Source organism: Zonotrichia leucophrys, chromosome 4 (genome assembly GCF_028769735.1).
Source record: "Zonotrichia leucophrys gambelii isolate GWCS_2022_RI chromosome 4, RI_Zleu_2.0, whole genome shotgun sequence".
NCBI lineage: Eukaryota > Metazoa > Chordata > Aves > Passeriformes > Passerellidae > Zonotrichia > Zonotrichia leucophrys.
In genome coordinates, this window is record NC_088173.1 from 20,853,071 (window position 1) to 20,876,874 (window position 23,804).

The 23,804-nt window shown below is 38.8% G+C and overlaps 1 protein-coding gene across 20 annotated transcripts in view; it reads left to right on the plus strand.

Moving 5' to 3' along the window:
• Positions 1-23,804, plus strand: part of MARCHF1 (membrane associated ring-CH-type finger 1) — a 230,722-nt gene that overhangs the window by 168,700 nt on the left and 38,218 nt on the right. For all 20 annotated transcript variants that reach the window (XM_064710723.1, XM_064710720.1, XM_064710735.1 and 17 more), the window contains one exon: positions 17,622-17,672. In XM_064710723.1, the coding sequence (XP_064566793.1) occupies positions 17,622-17,672 (51 nt within the window). The remainder of the gene's footprint in view (positions 1-17,621; positions 17,673-23,804) is intronic.

Here is a 23,804-nt window from a genome sequence, read left to right on the forward strand (position 1 = left end):
AGACATCGACACAATAATGATTAAAAGTGCTGTGTTTTTTCTGAAGAGAAGTAACTTAGCAAATAGCAGGGGAAAAGAAAAACATTCATAAGATGTTTGGAGGCCAGGCTGTGTTTCTAAAGGTGATGAGTAAATCTACAGACACTATGTGTCAGAAGTTGGAGCCTTGTATTGAGTGTCAGTAAGTGCACAGTTCTCTGGTGAAAAACTTCACAGTGATGAATTCATGCAATTGCTCACCCTCCCTCTTTTAAGGAGCAAGCTTTTTAAAATGCCTATATGGATAGATGAAACATTTATAAGAGAAGTAGAGAAAACTCTACTAGGGTTCCATATTTTGACAAAACAGGGGAAACATTTTTCCTTGTTTATTTTTTCATTCCATCTCTTTTCCCTTATAGTTGCCTTTTTCTTTTTTTCCCCCTAAATTTATTTATTTTCATATTTTCTTCAGTTGCAATTAATATTGTCCCTCTGCATTTTTTATTTAGTATCCTTTGTGAATAGTATTGCATACATCTTGGTAATGCCAGGGTACATCATTAGAGTGCTGACTAGCAGTTTATTGATTTTTTTTTTTTTAGTCTTCCTTGCTTTTTCTCTATGACATGTTAATTAAAAAAAAAAAGAGCAAGATTCACTTGTCCAATATCTGTCTTTGCAGATTTTAATTTTTAGCTGTGTGGTCAGCTTTGGATAAAACAGGCAGCCATGGTATAATCTGCAGAGCACAGGCAGCTAATTTTACTAGATTTTTCATGCAGTGCTGTGCTTAGTGCATGGTGTTCACCACACAATTCCTGAGCCAACAAGGGCAGATACTATTTTAGATGTGTCTTTTTGCATACTAATTATTTTAGAATGCCTTATCATAGAGAACAACCTTGGGTTAGATACTTGTGATTTTTCTTAAGGTTAAAGTATTGTCAGTCAGTGATGGATTCAGTGAGTGAATATCTATTTAAAGAATGAAAACAATCATGTGGAACTCGGGGGGCTTTAGAGTATGTTAACCTAGAAAGTGGTTAGGATATTCCTGTCCCTAGTCTCTGTGTCATTTGGAAGTGAGCTGGGTGGGATGAGATGGGGTTGTTTTGGAATGTGTGAGTGCCACAAACTTTTCTGTCACTGGGTTCAGTCTGATGTATTGCCCTGGGCCAAGGAAGCAGAAAGATCCACTGTGCCCAGCTGTTGCCACTCAGCAGTGTACTGCTTATTGCCCAAGTCTATCCTCAGCAACTCAAGGTTTCACCTCCTGGTAGAGCTAAGTGGAGACATTTGTCAGATTGGGATACCCTGTATTAAATAATGCAAATACTGGTACTTCTTGTTGGCACTTGTTTCTATGAACAACCAAAACGTACTTGAATTATCAACACAGTTCCCAGCACAGTCCAAACCACAGTCCCATACCAGCTAGTGTGAAGAGAATTATCCCAGCCGAAATGAGCACTAACCTCATTCTCATTTGTAGTAGGACCTGCCAAAAATGATTTTCCAATAAAAGCCTCTGACTAGGTTCTTACCTCATGATCAGTCAAGGGCAGCTATGTGACACACATTGTGTGTTAACTGATTTGTGTTGAACAAATTCCCAGCTTCATGGTTATTTAATTTCCAATTTTGGCTAGGATTTCTAGGAACTTTTCATTTTTGCTACATGTGGCAGAACAAATTAAAATTTGGCCCTTTTTGTGATCTGAGAAAGGGATTTCACTGACATCAGGTGAGTGTTTAGCATAGTGTTTTCTGACTGCATTCTGTGCATGCCTGTGCTTTGTTTCAAGGCTGATTCATTGCTGCGTTTTTCTTTTTTTTTTTTTTTTTTTTTTGTAATGGTGCGTTTGTTCCCATTTGAAAACAGCTTTGACCTTGGATATCTGTGCAACATAGAGAAAGTAACTGAATGCTGAAACATGGAAGATATGTGTGTAATTGCAGGTAAAAGCATCACTATGAAAGCCTTAACAGGAAGCATGCTATTGACTCATCTTGGCCTGTGATGGAAAGTGCCCTGAGCCTCATTAAAGTGTGATTATGAGACAGAATATCCATCCTGAACTAGGTAAAGTGTCTAGGAGAGGTGAAGGGTCTGTGGAGCTAAAGCTGAAGGAGAGGCCGCGTTCCAGAGACAGCAAGGAGACAGAGAAAGAAAAACAGAAAAACCACGAGGTCAATCTGCCCCCGACTTAGGAATTCCTTCGATAAAGAAGAATTAGTGCTAAATGTCATGTGGAATGAATATGTATGAACTTAATTTGAAACTGTATGCATATGCATTTGGAAGGGGGGATAAAAAGGGGACTCGGAGTCTCCAGGGGCACGCATGCCCTTTTGGGGAGTCTTGCGTCCGGCGCGCGTCGTAATAAAGCATACCGGGCTTTACAACTTTTACAAGTTGTGAGGTTTCTTCTTTTCTCCGCAAAACATTTTGGCGAGCCAGGCAGGAGTTCTCTGTCCCCGCGGGGGCAGGGGGGATAGACGGACCTCCAAGGCGCGCCCCAGGATTTTTTCCTGGTGGGGCTCCGCTTGTCTCAACTTGCCACCTGCGAGGACAGACAACGACCCGCTGGCCTGCGGAGGAGAATACGGTATGTATGGGGCCCCAGGGGGGAAGAACAAGGAAAGAACAAGGGAATTAACGACCCAGAGACGTCTGGGATCAGCCGATAGAGCGGCTGTATTAGAGACGGGGTTCGTTCCATCGTCCTGATAGAGCAGGACTGCCAGCGGCTCCGGGGTAAGCTAGCTGCAGCTGATAGAGCGGCTGTATTAGAGACGGGGTTCGTCGCCTCGTCGTCCTGATAGAGCAGGACTGCCAGCGGCTCCGGGGGTAAGCCGGGTGAACCCGTGTATGCGTGTATTAGAATTCAGATTCTGATAGGGCAGAGCTGAATTCGCGTATGTTTCTTCTGTTTGTGCGTGTGTGAGTGGTGTCCGGACACTGTGTTGCTGTATGGTTAATGTGTGTGGCCAGTGCACTGTGTTTGTGATCGTGCAGGTGATATGTGTATGGTGTATAAAAGAGAGTAAATCTACAGTGCCCTACAGTGCGGGGATGGGTCAGTACTCCCCGTGTTTGAAGCAGCCGAGTGAGGCCAGAGGCGCCGGCTGCAGCAGGCTGCGGGGGCAAGGAGAGAAGTGCCTGCGGAGAAGTGAGTGGAGGAATGTCAGTGATGGTATTTATCGTGTTTGAATGTAGTGATTTGTGTAGATTTGGTACATTTTAACCGTGAGTATGAGCTCAGAGAGTTCCTTTGCCTTGGATGTTTGGACTTGATCTCTAGACTGTGTGCTGTTATTTTGATTGTGTCCAAGAAAAATTGATTTGAGTAAATGCCGAATTATGGTGTGCTGTGTTGTGTTGAGAAAAGTGAGCACTTTGAGAAATATGCCCTTTCCCAGTGATTTTGTGTGGTGATTTTCTTCCGCTGCATTGTGGTAATTTGATTCTCAGACTGTATAGTGGTGTTTGTGGAGATTTTAAGATTTTGTTGCAACAAGAGTAGCATTTTACATAGGAGAGCTATAGTACGGTGATTTATGTTTAACTTCGATAAAGTGAGTTAAAGGAATTCCAAGAATTCTCCCCCTCACAGCAATTCAAGCCTTGGCTCTAGTGAATTTGAGATAAGGCGGGGGGGGAGGGGGGGGGGAGTGCGTGTGTCTGTGTCTGCAGGTATATCAGAGTTTTGGCTGTGACTAGCACAGCCCTTTTGCAAAGCAGCAAAACAAGTGTAAGTAGACACAGTGCTTAATTAGATTGTGCAAGAAGAGAACTAGAAAAGACTGATATTTTGTAAAACAGAGTTTATATAGAAGGGATGAATGAGATGAATTAGTTAATGAGACTTATGAGATTTATGAGACTTCGGTTGGTACTGCAGTAAGTCTTTACTGGAAACAATCTGCTGAAAGGATTTAAAGTTCTCTGTAATAAACAGAATAGCCAGCCTTTGTGGGCAATTTTGGGGAGCCTTTGGTACATCAAGAGGCCAGCAGGCTGTGTGAGGTGACAGTGGCTGCGCCCTGGGCACAGGGACAGCTCTGGCTGCCCTGTCTCCCCAGGGAACACGGGAATGGCCTGTGAGCAAAAGCTGGATGTGCAGGTATTATTGCAGTGCGGTGTTTATGAGAAACACTGGTATTGCTGTTTTGCTGTTCCAATAAGTGTCAGGGTACACGCCCCGAGTGTAAATTAAAGGTTTCTGGTCAAGCGGATTCAGAACCTAAGGTCTTAGAGCTTGTGTGTGGGAATCACATCTGATACCTGCCACCTGGAGCTGTGTGTATAGGAGGAAAACTGAGAAACTACTGTGAAAGTCTGTAAAAAGTTTGAATAGAAGCAGGATAAGGCAAGGAGAAATAAATAATAAGAACTGACCAGAGCAAACAGGTTCCTAAATTAGCCCCTTTTGGGAGGGGCTCATTGGGAGGAGGTTGCCAGTAAGAGCAGCTCAGAAAATAAAAAGATTTATAGTGCTTCATTGCTGTTAGTACTGTTTTATAACAGGAAGATAAATGGGATAGTTTTTGTATGCTGAAATGTCTTTTGTCTTAAGAAATCACCCAGAATGACAAAGAGACTGTGAGATCAGACTGCTCTCTGGTCTTGGCCCCTGAAAAGGAAAACAAGGCAAAGAGAAAGCAAATCAAACATGTTGTTCAGCATGCAGCATAAGATAGCAACGTATGAAATCAGGCAAGGATTATCACGCTGAAATGCGAAGCAATCACAGTTCGCAAAATGAGTACATATGATTTGTAAAGGCTTCCTCCCAAGGTAAGGGAGGAGGGGTAAAGGTAACCTTCCCAAAAGGGAAGAATTTTTGTCAGCACAAGGGTCATGTGTTCAGTTTTAAATAAAGCTTTAGTACCTGTGGAGAATGTTTATGTTGTAGTGTGGGGAATGAACAACTGGCCAGTCTGAAAAGGCATACTTTTGAAAACCTTTAAAGTAACATGTGTACTATGTGTACCTAAAAGCTTTTGTACAATTCGCTCAATTTGCTAAATATTCTCAAATGAGAAAGGTTACTCTGGAGGCAAATAATATAAAGATGTTAGGCTTAATATTAACAGACACTGAAATTAAGAAAGACATTAGTAAGGAGATATTAGAATAAGTAAATAAGTGTTTTCAAGGGTATGGGCCTCTGCTGCACCAGGGAGAGTGAAAGATGCTCCCCCATGGGATGCTCCCCCATCAAGCTTAATGAAAGAACACAACCAGTGAGAACTGAGTAGTACCCTCAAAAGGAAGGTAAGGAAGGAATCAGTCCAATAACTGGTAGTACTGGATTAAGAGCTGTCAATAAGATAACACAGAATTTGAACCCTGTGGTAGCAAATCCATAGACCTTACTAACTTGTTTAACACCTGAGCTAACCTGGTTCACTGTTTTAGGCCTAAGAGATGCCTTCTTTTGCCTCCCTATCCATGAAGCCAGCCAGAACATTTTTGCATTCAAACACAAGCTCACACAGTCCATGTGCCTGAAGGCTTCAAAATTCTCCACTCCGATTGGAGAACAGCTTGCAAGGACCCAGAGTCCCAGGAAGCTCCACAAGAGGAAAGGAGGCTGTTGCAGTACGTGGATGATCTTCTAGTAGCCACTCGGACGAGGGAAGCAAGAGAAGCCTGGACGGTAAGCCTTTTGAATTTCCTAGGACTCCAAGGATGCAGAGTCTCAAAGAAAAAGGCACAGGTAGTGAAACAGAAGGTAATCTACCTGGAGTAAGAAGTGAGTGCTGAGCAGCAGACTTTAAGGCAGGGAAGCCCTATGCCAAACCCTGAACCCCAGACAACGAAAGAACTCCAAACCTTCTTAGGCATGGCAGTGTAGTGCCAGCTGTGGGTTCATAATTGTGGACTGTTCTCCAGACCCCTCTATGCTCTTATTGCCAATGGGAACTGAGATCTCCAGTGGACAAGAGACACCACACGGGCCTTTCTCCAGCTAGAGAGTCCCCTCATGTCGGCTCCAGCTTTGAAACTTCCAGATGTAAGTAAAGCATTCTTTCTATTTTTCCATGCAAGGAATTGCTCTGGGAATATTGGCTCAGGACTTGGGTCCATACTGAAGGGCAGCTGCTTACTTCTCTAAGCAACTAGATGCAACAGCCAAAGGATGGCCAGGTTGCCTCAGAGCTGTAGCAGCAGTTGTGCTGAACATTCAAGAGGCGCACAAGTTTATCCTGGGACAAAAATGACTGTGCTAGTGTCCCACACAGTGTCTGTAGTACTGGAAGTAAAGGGTGGCCACTGGCTTTTCACCAGAGAGGTTTCTGAAATACCAGGCCATCATGGTAGAGCAAGATGATGGAGAGATAGTGGTGACTAATATTGTCAACCCAGCTTCTTTTCTCAGTGGAATCAAGGAGAAGCAGTACACCATGATTGCCTAGAGACCACTGAAGCTACCTACTCCAGCCGCCCAGACTTAAAGGACACTCCTCCGGACGATGCAGAGACCTGGGTCACTGACAAGAAAGCGACATTGCAAAGTTCACAGTGACTACCTGCAGAGAGGTAATAGAGTCTGGACCCTTACCAACAGGTACCTCTGCACAGGATGCTGAGATAAATGCATGGACCCATGCCTTAGAAACAGCAAAAGGCATTCAGAGTTGTGCATGCACATGGAGCCATCTGGAAGGAGAGGGGACTGCTGACCTCACAGGGAAAGAAGAGACAATCCAGCTGCTGGAAGCAGTTCGGCTACCTGAAAAGGCATATTAAGGCACACCAGAGAGTGAGCTTAAAATTGGAGGAAAGAAATGAGCTGGCGGATGGAGAGGCAAAGAAAGCAGCAAAGGGTGAGGTACAGATTTTCCTCGAAGGTAAGCCATAATACAATAATACTAATCAAAAGAGACGTACAACTGCAAGGGGTGGGCTACCATTGAAAGAGAGCTAGTAATCCCCTCCCATTTTCGTGGTTACTAGTGAAGGAAGGGCACTAGAAAACACACTAGGGCCTAATTACTTAAAGCCTTTTATAGAGTGTGGCTCCTTTCTCGAAATGACCAAGGCTGCGAGTGATACAGAGTGCACTGGAATGAAGTGTTGACTTTGAAGTAGTAATCCCCACAGGCTTTCTAGAACACACATCTGATTGAAAGGACTGTTGTATCATTGTCAGGAATCTATATGCCACTATCACTCAGGTGAGCTGATAATGTGATCCTTGCCTCCAGACTAACCTCAAAATACCCCCGGGCCAAAACTTGGTCAGACTGGGAGAGGCCATGGGCCTGTATAGCAGTGGCAAATCAACTTTTCAGAACTCCCAAGGAAAGGGGGTTATCAGTATTTACTGGTATTAATAGATACATTTTCAGGGTGGCCAGAAACATTCCCCACCAGAACTGTCAAAGCTCAAGAGGTGACCAGATCATTTTTACAAGAGATAATACCACGCTTCAGAGTTCCAGCCACAATATCCTCAGATAAAGAATCACCTTTCATTTCCAAAATAGTGCAACAGATTAGTAGCCATCTGGGCATAGATTAAGAACTTCACACCCCATACTGCCCCAATCAAGCGGCCAGGGGGAGAGAATGAATCATTTGATTAAGCAGCAAATCATAAGACTGGGACAAGAAGCTCTTCCACTAGCACTATTGCAAATTCAAACTAAACCTTTTGAGCTAAAGGAATGCTGAATCCTTTTGGAATGCCTTATAGAAGACAACAGAATACAAGGGGAATGTCCAGAATGTCCACTTACATGGTAGCATTAAGCAAACAGCTCAGAGTAATTGAGAAACTTGTGGCTGGAACTCGGAGCAGGGAGTTGGATAGCCTGGGGTTGATGTATATGTTAAGTCTCTTACAGAGAAGACTTCAGAACCACAGTGAGAGAGACCACTGCAAGTACCTCTCACCACCTTCACTGCAATCAAAATCAAGGAGCAGAATGCTGGATCCATCACTCTCGGGTGAAGAAGGCCCAGAAGCCCCTTCAGGAGTGACACCAGGAGACAATGAACTGAGACTAAAACTTATTCGGGCAAAATGAGTATATTGCGGTCGGGAGTAGCTCATACTTTAGTGTACAGAATTGTTTTGTATGGAATTATAACTGAAGTTTTAAAACTAGAGAGTACCTCTACCCAAAGCAATGCTGAATGGCCTTGGTCCCTGGCATTTAATCAGTATACTGGATCCATAGGAAAACCTTCTGAGATAAAGAAGGTTTATATTAAACATATCTACTGTAGTAATCCACGAGAATCAAGTATGTGAGGAGTAAGAATAGCAAGAACAGGAGCTGTGAACACTTCAAGGAATCTGAAGCGAAGAAATCAAAGTAAAGTGCTTAGTCATCAAAAGGATGGCTTATGAGAGACCAGATGTAATTAGTGTCTGAACCTCCCCTGGTGTATATGAACACCAGGAAGTCTGTGATGACCTAAGTGAATCAGACAGTTGGTGTAATTTCACCCTGATACAGCCTGTAGGCAATGAATTTAGGCTCTTCTCTCAAGATTTCCCCTCCATTATCTTCTGCCCTGAACACAGTCCACAGCTTGATCTTAGCTAAGGGCAAGGTGGGTGACCAGGAGAGACATTCCTGCTTGCCACACATCTGGGAAATCAGGTGCTTTGGAGGGAGAGAGAGAAGTTAAAATTCCCTGAAGTCTCTACATTTCAGAACAAACATCTGTCTCAAGTATGACCTAAACCTCTGTCAGATACACTTGTGAAGTGTGTCTGAATTTGTAGTATGAGCCCAGCACATCCCTCTGGCAGGGAGGGATGATCATGGACAGAAAGCAGTTCCTGTTCCCCATAACAAACATCTAACTGGCATATTAGGGACAAGATTAGGAGTTTTAAATAGAATTGATTCAGAAGTACTGATGAATAAACTGGCTGCTGCAGCAGGTAGCCTAACAAAATTGAAGCAGCCTTTATAGTAATCTCTACTGGCATTAGGAACTAGCCAGTGACAGATTTCAAAAGTACTGCCAAAGTAAAGAAGAATGAACAGGCCGGGGACCAAGACCACAAATTGATAGTAGAAGCACTTAGTATAGTTCAAGATAATGTGTCTTTAGCTTTCAGTTGTATACAAGCACAGTTATGGATACAAGCAACAGCAGCTCTGATCATATAGGAAAGGGGTGAAGGTAATTTTCCAGCTCAAATTCAGAAAATTGAATGGGATAATGCAATTGATTTTGAAAGGAAGTTTTAATCCTGGTGGATTATGGTGAATTTCACCTATGATCCTATTTCTAATGTGGCCACTGCCTTTGTGCTTACCATATGTAATGCCACTGTTTATGTTATCCATCCCATCATTGCCCTAAGATTAAACCATGAAGAAACAACACTCTATCCTTCAGAACATAGAGTGTGGGCACAAAAAGATGAATGAAAAGTGGCAGGTAGTAAACTTAGAATCCTGCATTACTAGAGAACAAATGGGATTCATTTGTGAAAGCAATACTGCTAATGCCCAGGATGTGTTTGGACACTGAACAGAGTATTTGTCACTTTGAAATTCATCCAGTCACTGACCAGAAAACTGTGCTCGTATATACTGGAAAAGGGTGCATGTTTGAGAACTGTTTGTGCTGCTGTACAAATTAATAGCAATGATGTTATTCTGTCTAGTAGAAACCATTCTAATCTCTGTATTTGTATTTGTAATTTTGTTAAGATTATTGGGTGTGATTTTTCGTATTTGGTACCAGTAACATCCCACCAGCTGATTACAGCCAATTACACAATGTATCACAGACTACCACCTACCCCTATCGGGGTGAACCTTACATTGGTAAAACAATTAATTAAGCACCAAGACTTATTAGAAGTCTTGAAAGAAATCCGAGAAAGTGGAAAGAAAACCTTAATTACTGTCCAACATGGTACAAAAGAAATAACCAGAGTTCTACAAAGAATAAAATACGGATAATCACTGGTGAGATGTGATCTTTGGGTGATCACCAACTGCAAATGGAACCTTTGATAAGTTGTGCCACCCTATTCTAGTTTTACTAATATTAGTTGGGATAAGCTTAGGATTATCTATTACATTGTTAATTTGGAACTGGAGAATGCTACAACGAATAGCTGTACTAACCTCTTTGTCAAATGTACATGGTAAAGCGCTAAAAGACACTTATTGTCGTGGAAATTTTCCTTAAGTAAAAGAATTTACTTATTTCCTAGGAAAGGGGGGAATGAGACAGAATATCCATCCTGAACTAGGTAAAGTGTCTAGGAGAGGTGAAGGGTCTGTGGAGCTAAAGCTGAAGGAGAGGCCGCGTTCCAGAGACAGCAAGGAGACAGAGAAAGAAAAACAGAAAAACCACGAGGTCAATCTGCCCCCGACTTAGGAATTCCTTCGATAAAGAAGAATTAGTGCTAAATGTCATGTGGAATGAATATGTATGAACTTAATTTGAAACTGTATGCATATGCATTTGGAAGGGGGGATAAAAAGGGGACTCGGAGTCTCCAGGGGCACGCATGCCCTTTTGGGGAGTCTTGCGTCCGGCGCGCGTCGTAATAAAGCATACCGGGCTTTACAACTTTTACAAGTTGTGAGGTTTCTTCTTTTCTCCGCAAAACAATTAGCATTTTCAACTCAAAAAGATGGTGGATCAGATTCTGATATATTTATCATGCTCATTAGCAGCTTTCCCTGAAAAAAACCCAGCACACTGAGACTGACATGGAGATAGGAAGCCAGCACACTAGAGATACCAGGGCAAGAGGCAGCCATAAGTAGCAAAGCAATATGTCTGTGCCATGTAGTTGGTGGCATTGTAGATTTTTGTTTAGAGGATAAAATGCTAAAAAAGAGGATAACTTCCTAAAAGCTTTAACTCCAAACCTTATTACAGTGGAAGTACCAATGTAGAATTTTTATGGTCTTATGGGCTGCAAATTTGACAACAGGGATTTCTTAGTTGCACAGGGCCTAAGAGAAGTAAAGCACCTGTACATTATTCTGAAGTAAAGTTACCCAGTAGGCCCTGAAGAGATAGGTTCCTTGATCATTGCTGTGTACTCTCCTACCCATATATAAATGTGGCAAATATACAACTTCTAAGGTAATTAAACTAATTTTTTTATGTCACACTGGAATATGTAGTCACTTTCCACAGATGACAGACAGAGTGGCATTTTGAAATGCTTCAGCATCCTCAGAACCCTTTTTGTGATAATTAGCTGGTTTTGCACAGTTGTGCTTTACAACAGAGACCTTCAGCCTGTTTAGCTTCATCTTCTCCTGCCTTTCCCCTAGTGACTTTGTAGGTGATTTGACATTAATGTTGAACTTCTTAGTGAAGTTAAAATGTCTTAGAATAAGCTAGTAATTTTTTTACAAATAAGGGAGATAGATTTTCTTACATTTTCAAATATAGATTTGACTGCCAATAATTTTATACTTGGTGATTTAGTGGTATGATTCACTTATAAGAAGAATTATATGTCTGACTGTTGAATATATGAAAATATAGATAAAATATGTAGCAGCACAGAGAATAATTGCATTAAAAATAAAAGGTAACTGTCAGCTGATGATAGGCTTTTTTCTCAGTATTATTTTAGAGCTAACATCGGCTTTGACTTCCTTTCAGGACATAAATTCCCCACATCAAACCTGTTTAGGAATTGTCAGTTACTCTGAAATTGTTAGGATGTTGTCACCAGCAGCTGATTTCTCCTCCTCTTCTTTCCTATGGAGAAAGACTGTCCAAGTCCAAGCTGACCAAGAGGCAGGGTATATGCTCTGTCAGTAGTAACATTGCCATTACCTGCTTGGCATAAATAATTTTAAAGGAACAGTATTGTGCTTGTATTTGGTTTAAAAACATAGACCCCCAACAGGACAAACTGAAGTAGTTTTTTAGTAATGTAGCAATAGCCACACCATGGGAGACAGTGTTATCCTGGCTCTGGCTGTTTGCAGTAGCAGAGAACTAGTAGACAGTAACTACATTTACACATCAATTCATACAAATAGATGAAGAGATAGTTATTTCTTTTTAGATGTTTTATTTATATATATGTGATGCAGTATATATGAATAATACAAATGCTTATATTCTGTGTGTTTTGTTGATATTTTATTTTAATTAATAGTTACTGTTGTCTGTACTTTGTTATTTTAATTAAAGGTTGCATCTGTAGCACAGTCTTTAATATTCACAGTGAGCTTTTTTCCTGTCACTTGGGATTTTGAATCTAGCAGTTCTGTCATATTGAAAAAATTCTGGGTTCCAGTAAAATTATGCATGATGCCCAGTAATTACAGTGTGTTTATGTCTTAGATAATTATGGCCATTGGTGTTTTTGTTTAACAGTTAAAGCAAATGTTGCCTGGTTTGTGATTTTTTCTTTTCATTTTCATGTTGAGATACTGAAATAATTGTATCCAGTCCATACATCAGTTTTAATAATGTCAGCTTCTGCTCTTTCAGCAACTGATGTTCCTACTTAAGATCATCTACATATGTGATGGCTCAGGTCATAAAGGGAAAGCAATTTCTACTCAGAATTCTAGAAGTGAAAAGGTGCTGAGAAGAGGCTCCTGTGCAGATCCAGTGAGGGGCTACCATGTGGAAAGGCACTTCAGGCAGGCAAAACGGTTTGTTTGCCCTGTGTTGTACTTACATTTAGGAGGCATTTATTTTTGTAACGCGTTGTGGCATGATGGATATCTGTCATTGCAGTCATGTGTGGAACTCCAAGGCTGAGGGCTGTGTACAGATATGTGAAGCAGTACTTGGCACTGCTGGGATGCAAAGATTAGAGTTCACAAAAATAAAACTAAGACAAAATATTTTGTAAAAAGAGTTTTTTGGGAGGTGGTTTGGTTTTATTTGTGTGACAAAAGCGGTTGCTTAAGATTCTCCTGTGAACTGAGATATTCTGATTAATTCTTGATGCTTTCGTGCTCACTTCAGGGAGATGAAGTGCAATTCATTAGCAAGGTGCTTGGGTCAGCCCCAGTGATCCTCATAGCCAGAGCAAAACAAGGGGCAGCTAAGGAAAGAAAGCAGACAAATGGATTAGTTTTAAATGTGCTGTGCTGCCCAGCAAGACTTAAAATTGTTAGCCGTGCGTATGAATATTTATATATGAGCCAGAAAGCAACGAGCTAATTTCCTACTTTCCTCTTTATAATGAGAGCCTGAACTGTTCACAGCAGTATTTTAGAGATTTGTTATTACTAACCTCTTCCTCTGCCCAGTCAGGGTTTTATTCTCTGACTTTAAAAACAAAAATGTGTTTGTAAGCAGTGCAAGTCACATTTGCAAATTAAAAAAAAAGAAGAAGAAGCTGTATCTAAGTATTAGAAAGTTTAATTGGTTTAGAAGGTCCCTGAAAATAATGTCACTTCAAAAACTGAGTTTTAGGTTGAAATGAAGTTTTGGGAGATAGTTTACAATTGTAAAAAAACAGATTTTGCACTTATTTTTAATTATTTTAATTAATATTTGCATACAGATTTTTTTGTTTTTATATGGTGGGACAGGTATATGGAAAATTCCTCCCAAAGCACTTGCATGAAGATGTCATAATCTGAAATTTTGTGGTGTTATTTCTCCTTTGTCTTCCTCCCAGAATTTATATTGAAGGCTGAATTACATTTTTAATTATTTCCTTAGAAGTGATCTTGGTAAAACCTAATTCTTAGGAAATTTACAAACACAAACTGATTTTTCTTGATGTCCAAGTAGAATAGTTGGAGGAACTTATTTTTATGCCAAAACATTTTAGAAAAGATAGCTGACAAGTGTTTGCAGGCTGTAGCCTAGGGTAGAAGAGATGAGCTATTGGTGGTACAGGAGATCTGGTAATAAGGAGAGGCATTTCAGTGTGGTCTTCATATATAAGACAACCCAAAAAGCTGGTGCCTGTCCAGGAGGGGTCTTGGGAGGAGCTGTTTTGCTATTTTGTTGACTGGATGAAAACACAGTTTAAGAATTTATTGAGGAATGTCTCTGAATATCTTGTTTTCACTTTGCTAACACAGTTTAAGAATTTATTGAGAAATGTCTCTGAATATCTTGTTTTCACTTTGCTTAAGGGCCAGGACTGTGTGTGTATGTGAATTTAGAAAACTCAGTCCCAGAAATGAAAAATGCTCTTTACAGACAGTAAATAATTCCTGCTGAGATGTGTAATTCTAAAAGGTGAATGCTATTTTCTTTGAAATAATCTGATTCAAAGATTAAGGAAATTGAATCTGATTTCCTTGATGCACAAAAATATGTATAAATATTTGAATATCTTTGGTCTTTGGTTAAAACCTTTGGTTATTTCTTTCCTCTACTGTGCAGTGCTGTGGCCTCACCTTGAGTCCTGTGTGCAGTTTTGGGGACTGCAGTGTAAAAAAGATACTAAGGCATTAGAGAGTGTCCAAAGGAGAGTGTCAAGGATGATGAAGGGCCTTGAGGAGAAACCATATGAGTGGCTGAGGTCGCTTGGCCTGTTCAGCCTGGAGGAGACTGAGGGGAGACCCCATTGCAGTTACAGCTCCCTCATGAGGGGCTCAGGAGGGGCAGGCACTGATCCCTCTCTGTGGTGACAGTGGCAGGACCTGAGGGAATGGCCTGAAGCTGTGCCAGGGGAGGTTTGGGTTCAGTATCAGGAAAAGGTTCCTCACCAGAGGGTGATCAGGCACTGCAACAGCTCCCCAGGGAAGTGGTCACAGCACCAGCCTGGCAGAGTTCAAGAAGCGTTTAGACAATGCTGTCAGGCTCATGGTGTGACTCTTGGGATGCCCTGTGCTGGTCCAGGAGGTGGGCTTGATGATCCTTGTGGGTCCCTTCCAACTCAGCATGTTCTATGTTTCATTGTTAACTTTTAAAATGTAAATTAATATTGAATCTTTGAAAAAAAAAAAAAAATATTACCGTTTAACAAGCTTGTAGGGAAAGCATTCTGCATTTCCTCTTCACCAAGTTATAACAAAAATCAATTATTCTTAACAATGTGAGTTCTTTGTAAACATAAATCATTAAAACAGAAGCACACAGAAACTCTTTAATGACACGTTTCAAAAGTGATTTTGCCATAACTTTCCTATTCTGTTCTTTTGTTGTGTGAATAGTTGTGCAAGTTGAATAGGAACTTCAATGAGGAATTCTGTATTTGATTTATGTGCTGTAATTTAGTGCAACACTTTTTGTTCTATTTATATTGTGGTTTTCATGATAAATCACCTTGAAATGCCTGAACCTAGTAATGATGATTAAATTTATTTCTTTTTTTTTTTTCCAGAAAACTGTTGAGACAGCACTCTTTGTCTCAGTTTAGACAATTCAGTGTATGAGCAGTACTTTGCAGACTGTGGATGCTGTGAATTTTCAGTTGGAGAGTGAGAATCTTGTTGTATCCCAAGCAAAGGAGATAATGTGCCAGAGAGAAGAATGAATCATGTAAAAAGTCTGGAGAGAGAGCTGTAGTCAAGAAACATATTTTGAAAGTGAATCTTGAATGATGGATTGTTGAAAGAAGAGAAGTTAGACTTCCAGGGTTCACTATGCTGTCAGAGAATACAATGTGTTTTTTAGTCCAAGGGATGGACAATAAAGGCTGCATGCTTTTAGTAGGGAGTTTCTCAGCTGTGATCCCTGTTCGTAATTTCTAACCACAAAATGGGAACTAATTTCATGGGTCTGTAACTTTTATTTTTTTGAGGTCAAAGCAGAGCTACTCTAAATGATGTACCCAGAATATCCAAAGTGTATTTTCTATGGATATAAATGCAGACATTCAGAACTGCATACATTTAATGTCATTGAGAAAGGATAAGCAATTATGAATTTATTGCCAAAGATACAGTGGATAATATACCACAGAAGTAATATTTGAATCACAGGATACTTCAGGTCAGGAAGGATCATCTACTCCACATCCTTGTTCAAACTGGGCCCAGCCTCAAGGACAAAATGTTAGAAATGAATGCATACCTTGAAGAATTTATTTTTTCTAAATTGTTCTTTAAGAAAAAAAAAAAAAAAAAGAGGGACAAACAAACCTGAAGGTTGTTAAGTCCTGAGATTTAGTTTCTCTGATAGAATAAAATGTAGAGTGCTCTGTGGTCAAGGAACTCAGCATTGGTTTTGATGACAAGTTTCCATTGTGCTACTTAGTGTTTTGAAGATAAAGTAGAAAGAGAAATAATTCAGGATATTTATGTTTGCAGTCCAAAAAAATGTGATGGCACTGAGGGATGGAATAAAAACATAAGCCACCTAAAGTTTGGAGGAAGTAAGATACATAGGTATATGATGCACGTAGTTTTAAAACTAATTTTTTGTATGGATGTGCTTACTGGGGTTGAGAGCAAAGTGGCTTTTTTACTACAAAAATGACAAATAAAAGTGGAGGGTTTTTTTTCTAGATGCTGGCTGATGAGTTGCCTGATGTTTCTTTTTGGTCATTTTTGCCAATACAAAACTGTTCTGTGCCAAAAGTCTTGGGGAAGTACTAATTTGTAGACTAGACACGGATTAATTGAGGAGGAAATTCAGTCTTTGGTAGCTGGCACCTTCAGTATTTTTGTGTTGTTTAATTGAATACATGTTGAGGAGAGATGGGTAATAGTCAAGTTGAAAGCCTCTTGTGGACATGCGTGCATGTATGTGTTTGCTTGATGCATGAATTGCAAATAAAGCTGCAGAAGCAAAAGCTCTGCTTTGGGTTTTGTCACCCTGCTCCTCCAAGCAGGTTATCTGACAGACTTAGGCACATGATACCTAGTTCAGCTCCTTCTGGGTAAAAATCAGGCTTGATGAGTGATGTGAATGTTTCACTTGAGTGTTTGAACCTACATCCTCAAGTGCTGAGAAAAATATTTTTATGATTCTCTTAAGATGCATGGATTTACTAAGAGGATGAGCCCTGTTTCTGAAATGTCTTACCTTTTCAGTGTAAATGAAGCTGAATCAATTGCCAGGGAAGTGTAAATACTGAAGAAATTTTTTAACCCCTTCTCCACTCCCTTCTTTGGGTTGCTAAAGAAAAACCCACAACAACCATGTGCTGTGGAAATGTAGCTCTTTGCTGTACACTTTATTCATGCACTTCAGCCTGCAGTGGTGGTTTGTGTGTGTGTTGTTTGCAGGAGTGAGAGGGGATGGAGGAGTAGATGTTGAACTGAACTGCATCTCTGCATGATCACAATTTGTTTTTCTCAGAACATATCTGTCCAGGAAGTCATCTAGTACTGCTAATTTGCCTAAAGAATAAATTCTACTTTTTTTTCATGCAGGCGTATGTTCAGTGTAACTGGGAAATTTTTGTCATTGAACAGTTGTTTTCATACTGAAGTACCAGTTTTCATGAGAAGCTCTGATGATTCCTTAAGCTTTGACTCAAAATGTTTTTTCTGAAAAACTCTAAAATAAACCAACAGTAATTAAATGCTGGCATTAACTTCTTACAGAACCTTAGAAAAACTTTTATTCATGGAATTTACAAGACTATTGTGATGGTTTCTTTCTTGAACTGTCTTCCATTGTGCAGTCAGTAGCCAAACTGAAGAAAAATAGAGAACCTCTGTGCAGTCACAGTCACAGAAAAGATTAGGTAAAATCCAAATTACATAAAATTTTTTCATCTTTTAATTTTGTTTTCCAGAATGAAAAATCCCCAGGGCGTTCCACAAGTCGATCAAGTAATATTTCAAAGGTATGTGAATTCTATTTTCTTTTCTGGAATTTAAAGAAAACTAGGTAATTAAATATAAAACAGTACTTTAATCCATTATATTCATTATGTAGTATTTTATTTATTCATAGGAATCAGATTTTTAGTTTTGCTGCAGAACATTATGGTTATCCTGTAAACTCCATCATACTATTGGTCATTACTGTAAAATATGTAATAACAATACTAAGCAAATAAATTAATACCCTTTTTTTTCGCCTCTTTTTCCCAAGTGTTTAATGTTACCTTAGCACTTCAGCTTAAAATAAAATTACTGTTGTCTTTTTCTCCTCCTGCCCTACCCAAATAATTACAGGTGTAATATGCAAAGCTATAAATCTGTGTTAATTTCAGGCTGAATTCTGAATTCCTTTTACAGGGATATATGGTTCACTGAAGCCAGGACTTTACATCTAGATAATTTTTGCTTTTTAGGAAAGAGAAGGCAAACTTTAGGAAAGGCCAAATGTGATTTTTACTGAACTTCTTTGGTTTTAACCCCCTTTTCTCTGTATTTTTGGTTCAGATGTGGCTGAAATTTATGCCAAAATGCCGGGATGTACAGGAGGCAAAAGATAAAACTAATTTTTTTTTTTTTAATCCAGGCCTAACATCTGCCACGTATTATGTTTGGTTTTAAATATTTTGCATTTAGGGCAAGCACTGTATCCTTAAACCTCTTCACAAAATATTTTTGTCTTTGGGGTGCCCACTGCAAAACTTTTTTCTTCTCAGAGCAGAAAACAAAAAAAAATTACAGCAAACCCCAACTGTGATTTTAAGTTAAAATGCTAGTTCCATGTGAGGTTCTGCTCTCTTACATTTAGAAGGGAAAAAGAAGTAGACTATATGCAGCCTGCTGTAGGATACGGCTGAAACTCTTCTGGGTTAACTGCCTGTCCTTAGAAATCATATAGATATATACTTACAAACTCTATCACTGGGAATTGTATTAATTATTTTAATTACTATTTTTAAATGTGTGTATCTAGCAATAGTTGCTGTAAATCTATTATGAATTGATATTACTTTCTCTGCTCTTTTTGAAGACAGGTGCATGGGTTGCCCTGTGACAAAGCATAAATATATTCACTGACATGAGAAACATGCCAGTGACTAATGTGCATTTTGAAGGGATTTCTGCAGAAATCAGTATAGTTGCTAATTAGAAAGTGGTATTTGCTCTGGTTTTAGTTGCAAGCTAAAATCCCAATTTTTCAGTTGTGCATTTTATCTTTTTCTGATGTATAGCATCATGCATTGTTTTGAATCAATTTTTTTTTCTGAAGCTACCTTCCAGTAAAGTTTTTCAAATGCTGAAAGCCATTTGACTGGAATTCCAGTTTTGTTTGTTGTCTGACTTAAAATGCTTTTTTCTAAACTAGGTTTTTGTATGTGTGTGTATACATAGAAAAGCAAACACCTGACTTTGCAGGTTAATATTGCATGGCAGAAAGTGATAGTAAAAAATACTCCACCTCAAAACAAGGATGAAAGCTTCTAGGCCAGACAAACTGCATGCCAAAGGCAAGATCTGAGTTCTGTGCAATGTCAGATCTTGCACGCAACAAAAATTTCAATGGGCATAAAAATTAGATAGTCTTTATGTAAAGCTATGAATTAGTGTCATCAAAACACTGTCTTGGACTGTTTTCATTTGCCTGTATGTGTAAGTTAAAAAGGGTCAAATGGAATTATATTTTAATTTGCGTGTTCCACCCTTAGCTGGATGTAGAGCTCCTCCCCCAGAGCAGATACCACTGGATTTTGTACTTAGCTATTTGTGAAATGAAATAAAGCATAGATTCTGTAAATGCAGATTCATCTTTCATAATGCTCTTAAATTGTTTATTTGTAGAGGACACCTGAGGTTTGCCGTGTATGCTTGGGCAATTTTGCATGCTAGGTACATGAATTTTAAGTCTGAATTTTGTGGTATTAGAGATTAAACTGAATTGTTGAACACTGAAGATGTTTTATCTAGTTATAATGAGAAGGAATGGTTTTGATTTGGTATTTGACAGATACTGGTTAGTATATATCTATTCAGTCAAGAGATTTTACAGTCAAACATTCCCAAGATGGGTGAATGTGTGTGTGTGTGGAAATCAACCTCAATTTTACCATTCACTTTTGCAATCTGCTGAGAGCGTAGAAGTTTAGCATGTTGCAAGGACTTTTCTTATTGCATGTAATTTTCTGGCAAGGATTTCAGTGACAGACTATTTAAGGCAAATGAAAGAACAAAACTTAAAATATTTGACTGACAGCTGTGGCTCTCTTCAGTGAACAGCAATCTAAGAATTTGTTCATTCACCTCAGCTTTTTATTTATTTATGTCAAGAAAACTGCCTTGAAACTCCAAAAGCAACAGCTTCTGATAGTTTCCCAATCAGAGACAATTAGGAAAATGTATCAGTGCCTAATTTTTGCTGCACTTCTGGTAATAACCTAGATTTTTCCTGTGCAATCAATAAATACATAAACAATCTTTTTGCGTTCTGCCCTGCTAGCACTTAATTAGATATGATTAATAATTTAATAACTAGATTATTACCTCATATTTTGAATTTTCTGTATTTCACATTATCTTGTATTGACAAAGTGTAGCCCAAGTTAGTAGTTATGGCTTTCAAAACCTGTCTACATAAAGAAAACTATACACATAAAGAAAAATATGAGACACTTGGAAAAGTGAGTTATGAACCAGCTGTCATGATTTTAAATTATTTCTGTATTTTTAAGCATTAGACTTTTTTCCCGCCTATTTCTTCTGCTGCTGGAAGCAGAAGGAACTTAATTATTCTTTGTAAGAGATAGTATTGTGCAATGTTCTGGATTGCTGTTATCCTATCTGCATGTGTTTAAAATTTAGGTAAATTAAAAACTTGATCGTGATCATTACCTATTTGCCATTGCTTAGTTTTCTGTGCGCTGTAACTTCTTTCATTAAAATTCTTATGTCTTCTTAAATAGATGTATAATTTAAGAGGAAGGGTAGTCAGAGAAGGATCTGGTGGATTCATTGTTTTCTGTTGTGGTTAGCCAGTGGAACAAATTTTGTGTCTGAGTTACAGTCTGTAGCCTTTATGCTCTATATGTATTTCTGAGGCTGCCTGGTTATGTTAAAATGCTTTCTGGAAGAAATGTTTCTAAAACACTGTAATTATCTTTCTGTATGTTAATTATGATTCAAGAGCTCGTTAGAGAAGGATAGTATCTCAGCAGCAAGATCTAAAATTCTCTGATGGGAACCTTGGGCTTATTTTTCAGTACGGAGAAAATCAGGCTTGGAGCAAATTGCCTGAATTTTGATTTGCCTCAATTACTTCTCAAAAGCCTGGAGCAGGTGTTAGAACACTTTTTATTTACAAGTCTCTGAAGCTTCCATCTAATAAAACACTGTCGAGTTACATCAGGAAGTAAGGTGCTTGTTTTGGACTATTCTGTGTGATAATATTCACATGTCTAATTTAGAATATGAATAGCAATAGGGGAAAGAAAGAAGGAAATAATTGTTTTTACTCTATGTTAGCAATTTATGATTTCTTTTGTTTAGTGAGGTTCCTCTCAATAAGATACAAATGAAAACCAGAAGGCACCAGGATGCTAATCTAGATGAAAAATTTATTGTTTCTAATGTATTGATTTTTGATTTGAATCACTCAGTTTGTGACTTTGAAAGAAAATTCCCAAACTGGGCATCAAATTCTGTACTATTTATAATAGTAACAGTAATAGTATAATAGTAGTAAGTAATACAATATTTATAATAGTTATAAATTACCATTTAATCTCTTCCATTAAAATTGAATAATCTTTTAAATAGGTTTTGATATTCTCAGCTATTTCATCCTCTCTGTATATGAGGTAATTGTATGAAGAGACCTATGTTGCAATTTGGATGGTTTACCCAGCTTGAAGCAGAACTCACTATTACACACTGTAAGTGTTTGTAGTGGCCAAACATCACTGTGTCTAAGGCAGTGGCACCAACAGAGAGCACATAATATCTCCTGGTAGATTTCATGGTGAAAAAAAACCTAAAGGAACTTCAGTGTTCCTTTGAAAGAAGTTCTTACCATGGACTTTGTTTGCCAGAACTAGGATTGCAGCATTTCCAAGATGATGTGTTTCATGACTGAATCCTAAAGACCACTTGTGTGATGCCTTATGCTTTGCTACAGGCAGCTACAATGCTCCAAGTTGATCCATAGTTCTTACTGTTCTTTGCCAATTTCATGCTAATCACAAGTGAAAATTCTCTTCCAGGTTGGTGGCTGCTTTATTTCAAGGAACCACAAAGCTCCATCCCTTCCAAGTGTATGTTCTAGATTACTGTAATGAGTAGCTGAGGGAAAACTTAGGGCTTTCAAAAAAGAAAACAAATCAAGAAAAACGTCCTTGCTCTTGTAAAGCATAAAATGTCAGCCTTCATAAGTGCTTTTACAGTAGATAATATGATGTATACAAAGCTGGCATTAAAATGCGAGTATAAATGTTACATTAGTCATCAAATCATTCTTCTTGCTCACAAACAGAATCATTTTTAGGAAAGCTGAAGACTAACCTAGCACTTAGCTCTCATTTATTGAAAACAACAGTGCAAAGTAAACAAGTTAGTGAAAAGATTTTCTTCATCAGAACAGAATTCATTTTGAACACAAAAAAAAGGCAGAAAACCAAAGACTAGAAGTAGATCCATTGCATAGTAGCTGTTTTTTTTAAAACTCCTAGATACGAATGTTTGATTTCCATGTATAGAGAATGCTTTATGGTTTGTCCATACAATTTATTCTTTGTTTACAATAAGCTTAACAGAAGGCATGGCAGCAGAATTTACCTAAGTCTGCCTGAAAATTGAACTGAATGAAATTGCATGCCTATATGATGGTATTAAATACATGGGGACAACCAACAGAAAATAGTTCACAGCTTGACACATTCAGATAAAACTGCATATATGTGTGGAATGTGTTGTGCCACAGTTTTTATGTTTTCATACAAGCTCACTCAGTGTGTAATGCCCATATATAATTTTAATTTCTGTTATCACAGAATTCAGTCCTATCCTGTGATAGCCAATATCATACAGATGCAGCTTTGATTTTTTTTTAGTAAATGGAGTATGCAAGTCACTGCATATGCTTATTATATATAATTAATTACTTCCATAATTATAAATAGTAGTTATGATCTGTAACATACCTGTTACATATATACTCTGGAAATCTTTGCATGGCATTTGTTTTTTCACCATGGCACTCAGAAGCACATTTCGCATATTTGTCTTAAAAACAAATTCAGTTAAGCAAACTTTGTTTATGCAGTGGTAAAAAATTAGGGGAGTCATGCAGTTTTATGTTTATTGCACTTCATAAAAACACAATATCTCTTGTTTTTCACCATGATGCATTCTCATGGTTTCACTTCTTCTGGTTTAGTCATTTCAATATTCTTACTACAACTCTTTTGCTTGGGCACATTTAGGCTTCTCTCCTCCCTTAGGGCTGGAATAAATAGACATCAAATACACACCAGAATGAGGTTGTTCAAGCATAAGAATGGTATCCTCACAGATGGGATTTCATCCAGTCTTGCACAGTCCACCAGACCCAAGGAGGAACATGGTGGGTGTGTGCACTCACATGCACTTGTGAGGGCATGGCAGCAATGTCATCTGAGTGAAAGCTGCTTAGGTTATAGGAATGTTTTGAGGGTTTCAGTCTTGCAGATAGAGGGATGTGTGAAAGCAGATGCCCTTTTTGGAACAGACATTCTAAATGGTTCTCTGAGTACTGCCTACCTTTAGACATAAAGTACCGCAAAATCCAATAACTAAGAAAATGCAGGTTTTGTGCTTCACCTTTCCTATAGGCTAAATTTCCATTCAGCTCCCTCTAGACAGTCAAAAGCTGCTGATCTCATGGCTCTGCACCTTTTTTATAAAACCTGGTGCATCCTTTCTTCCAATTACCTGTATTTTTTTAAGAAATATGAAACATTTTTATTAAGAAAGTGATAGTGACTAGAAAGATGCATCCTTGAAGAGACTCATGAATGAAAAATACTGTGTGGCTATGATACAAAGACTTTGCTATAATCTATAGCAAA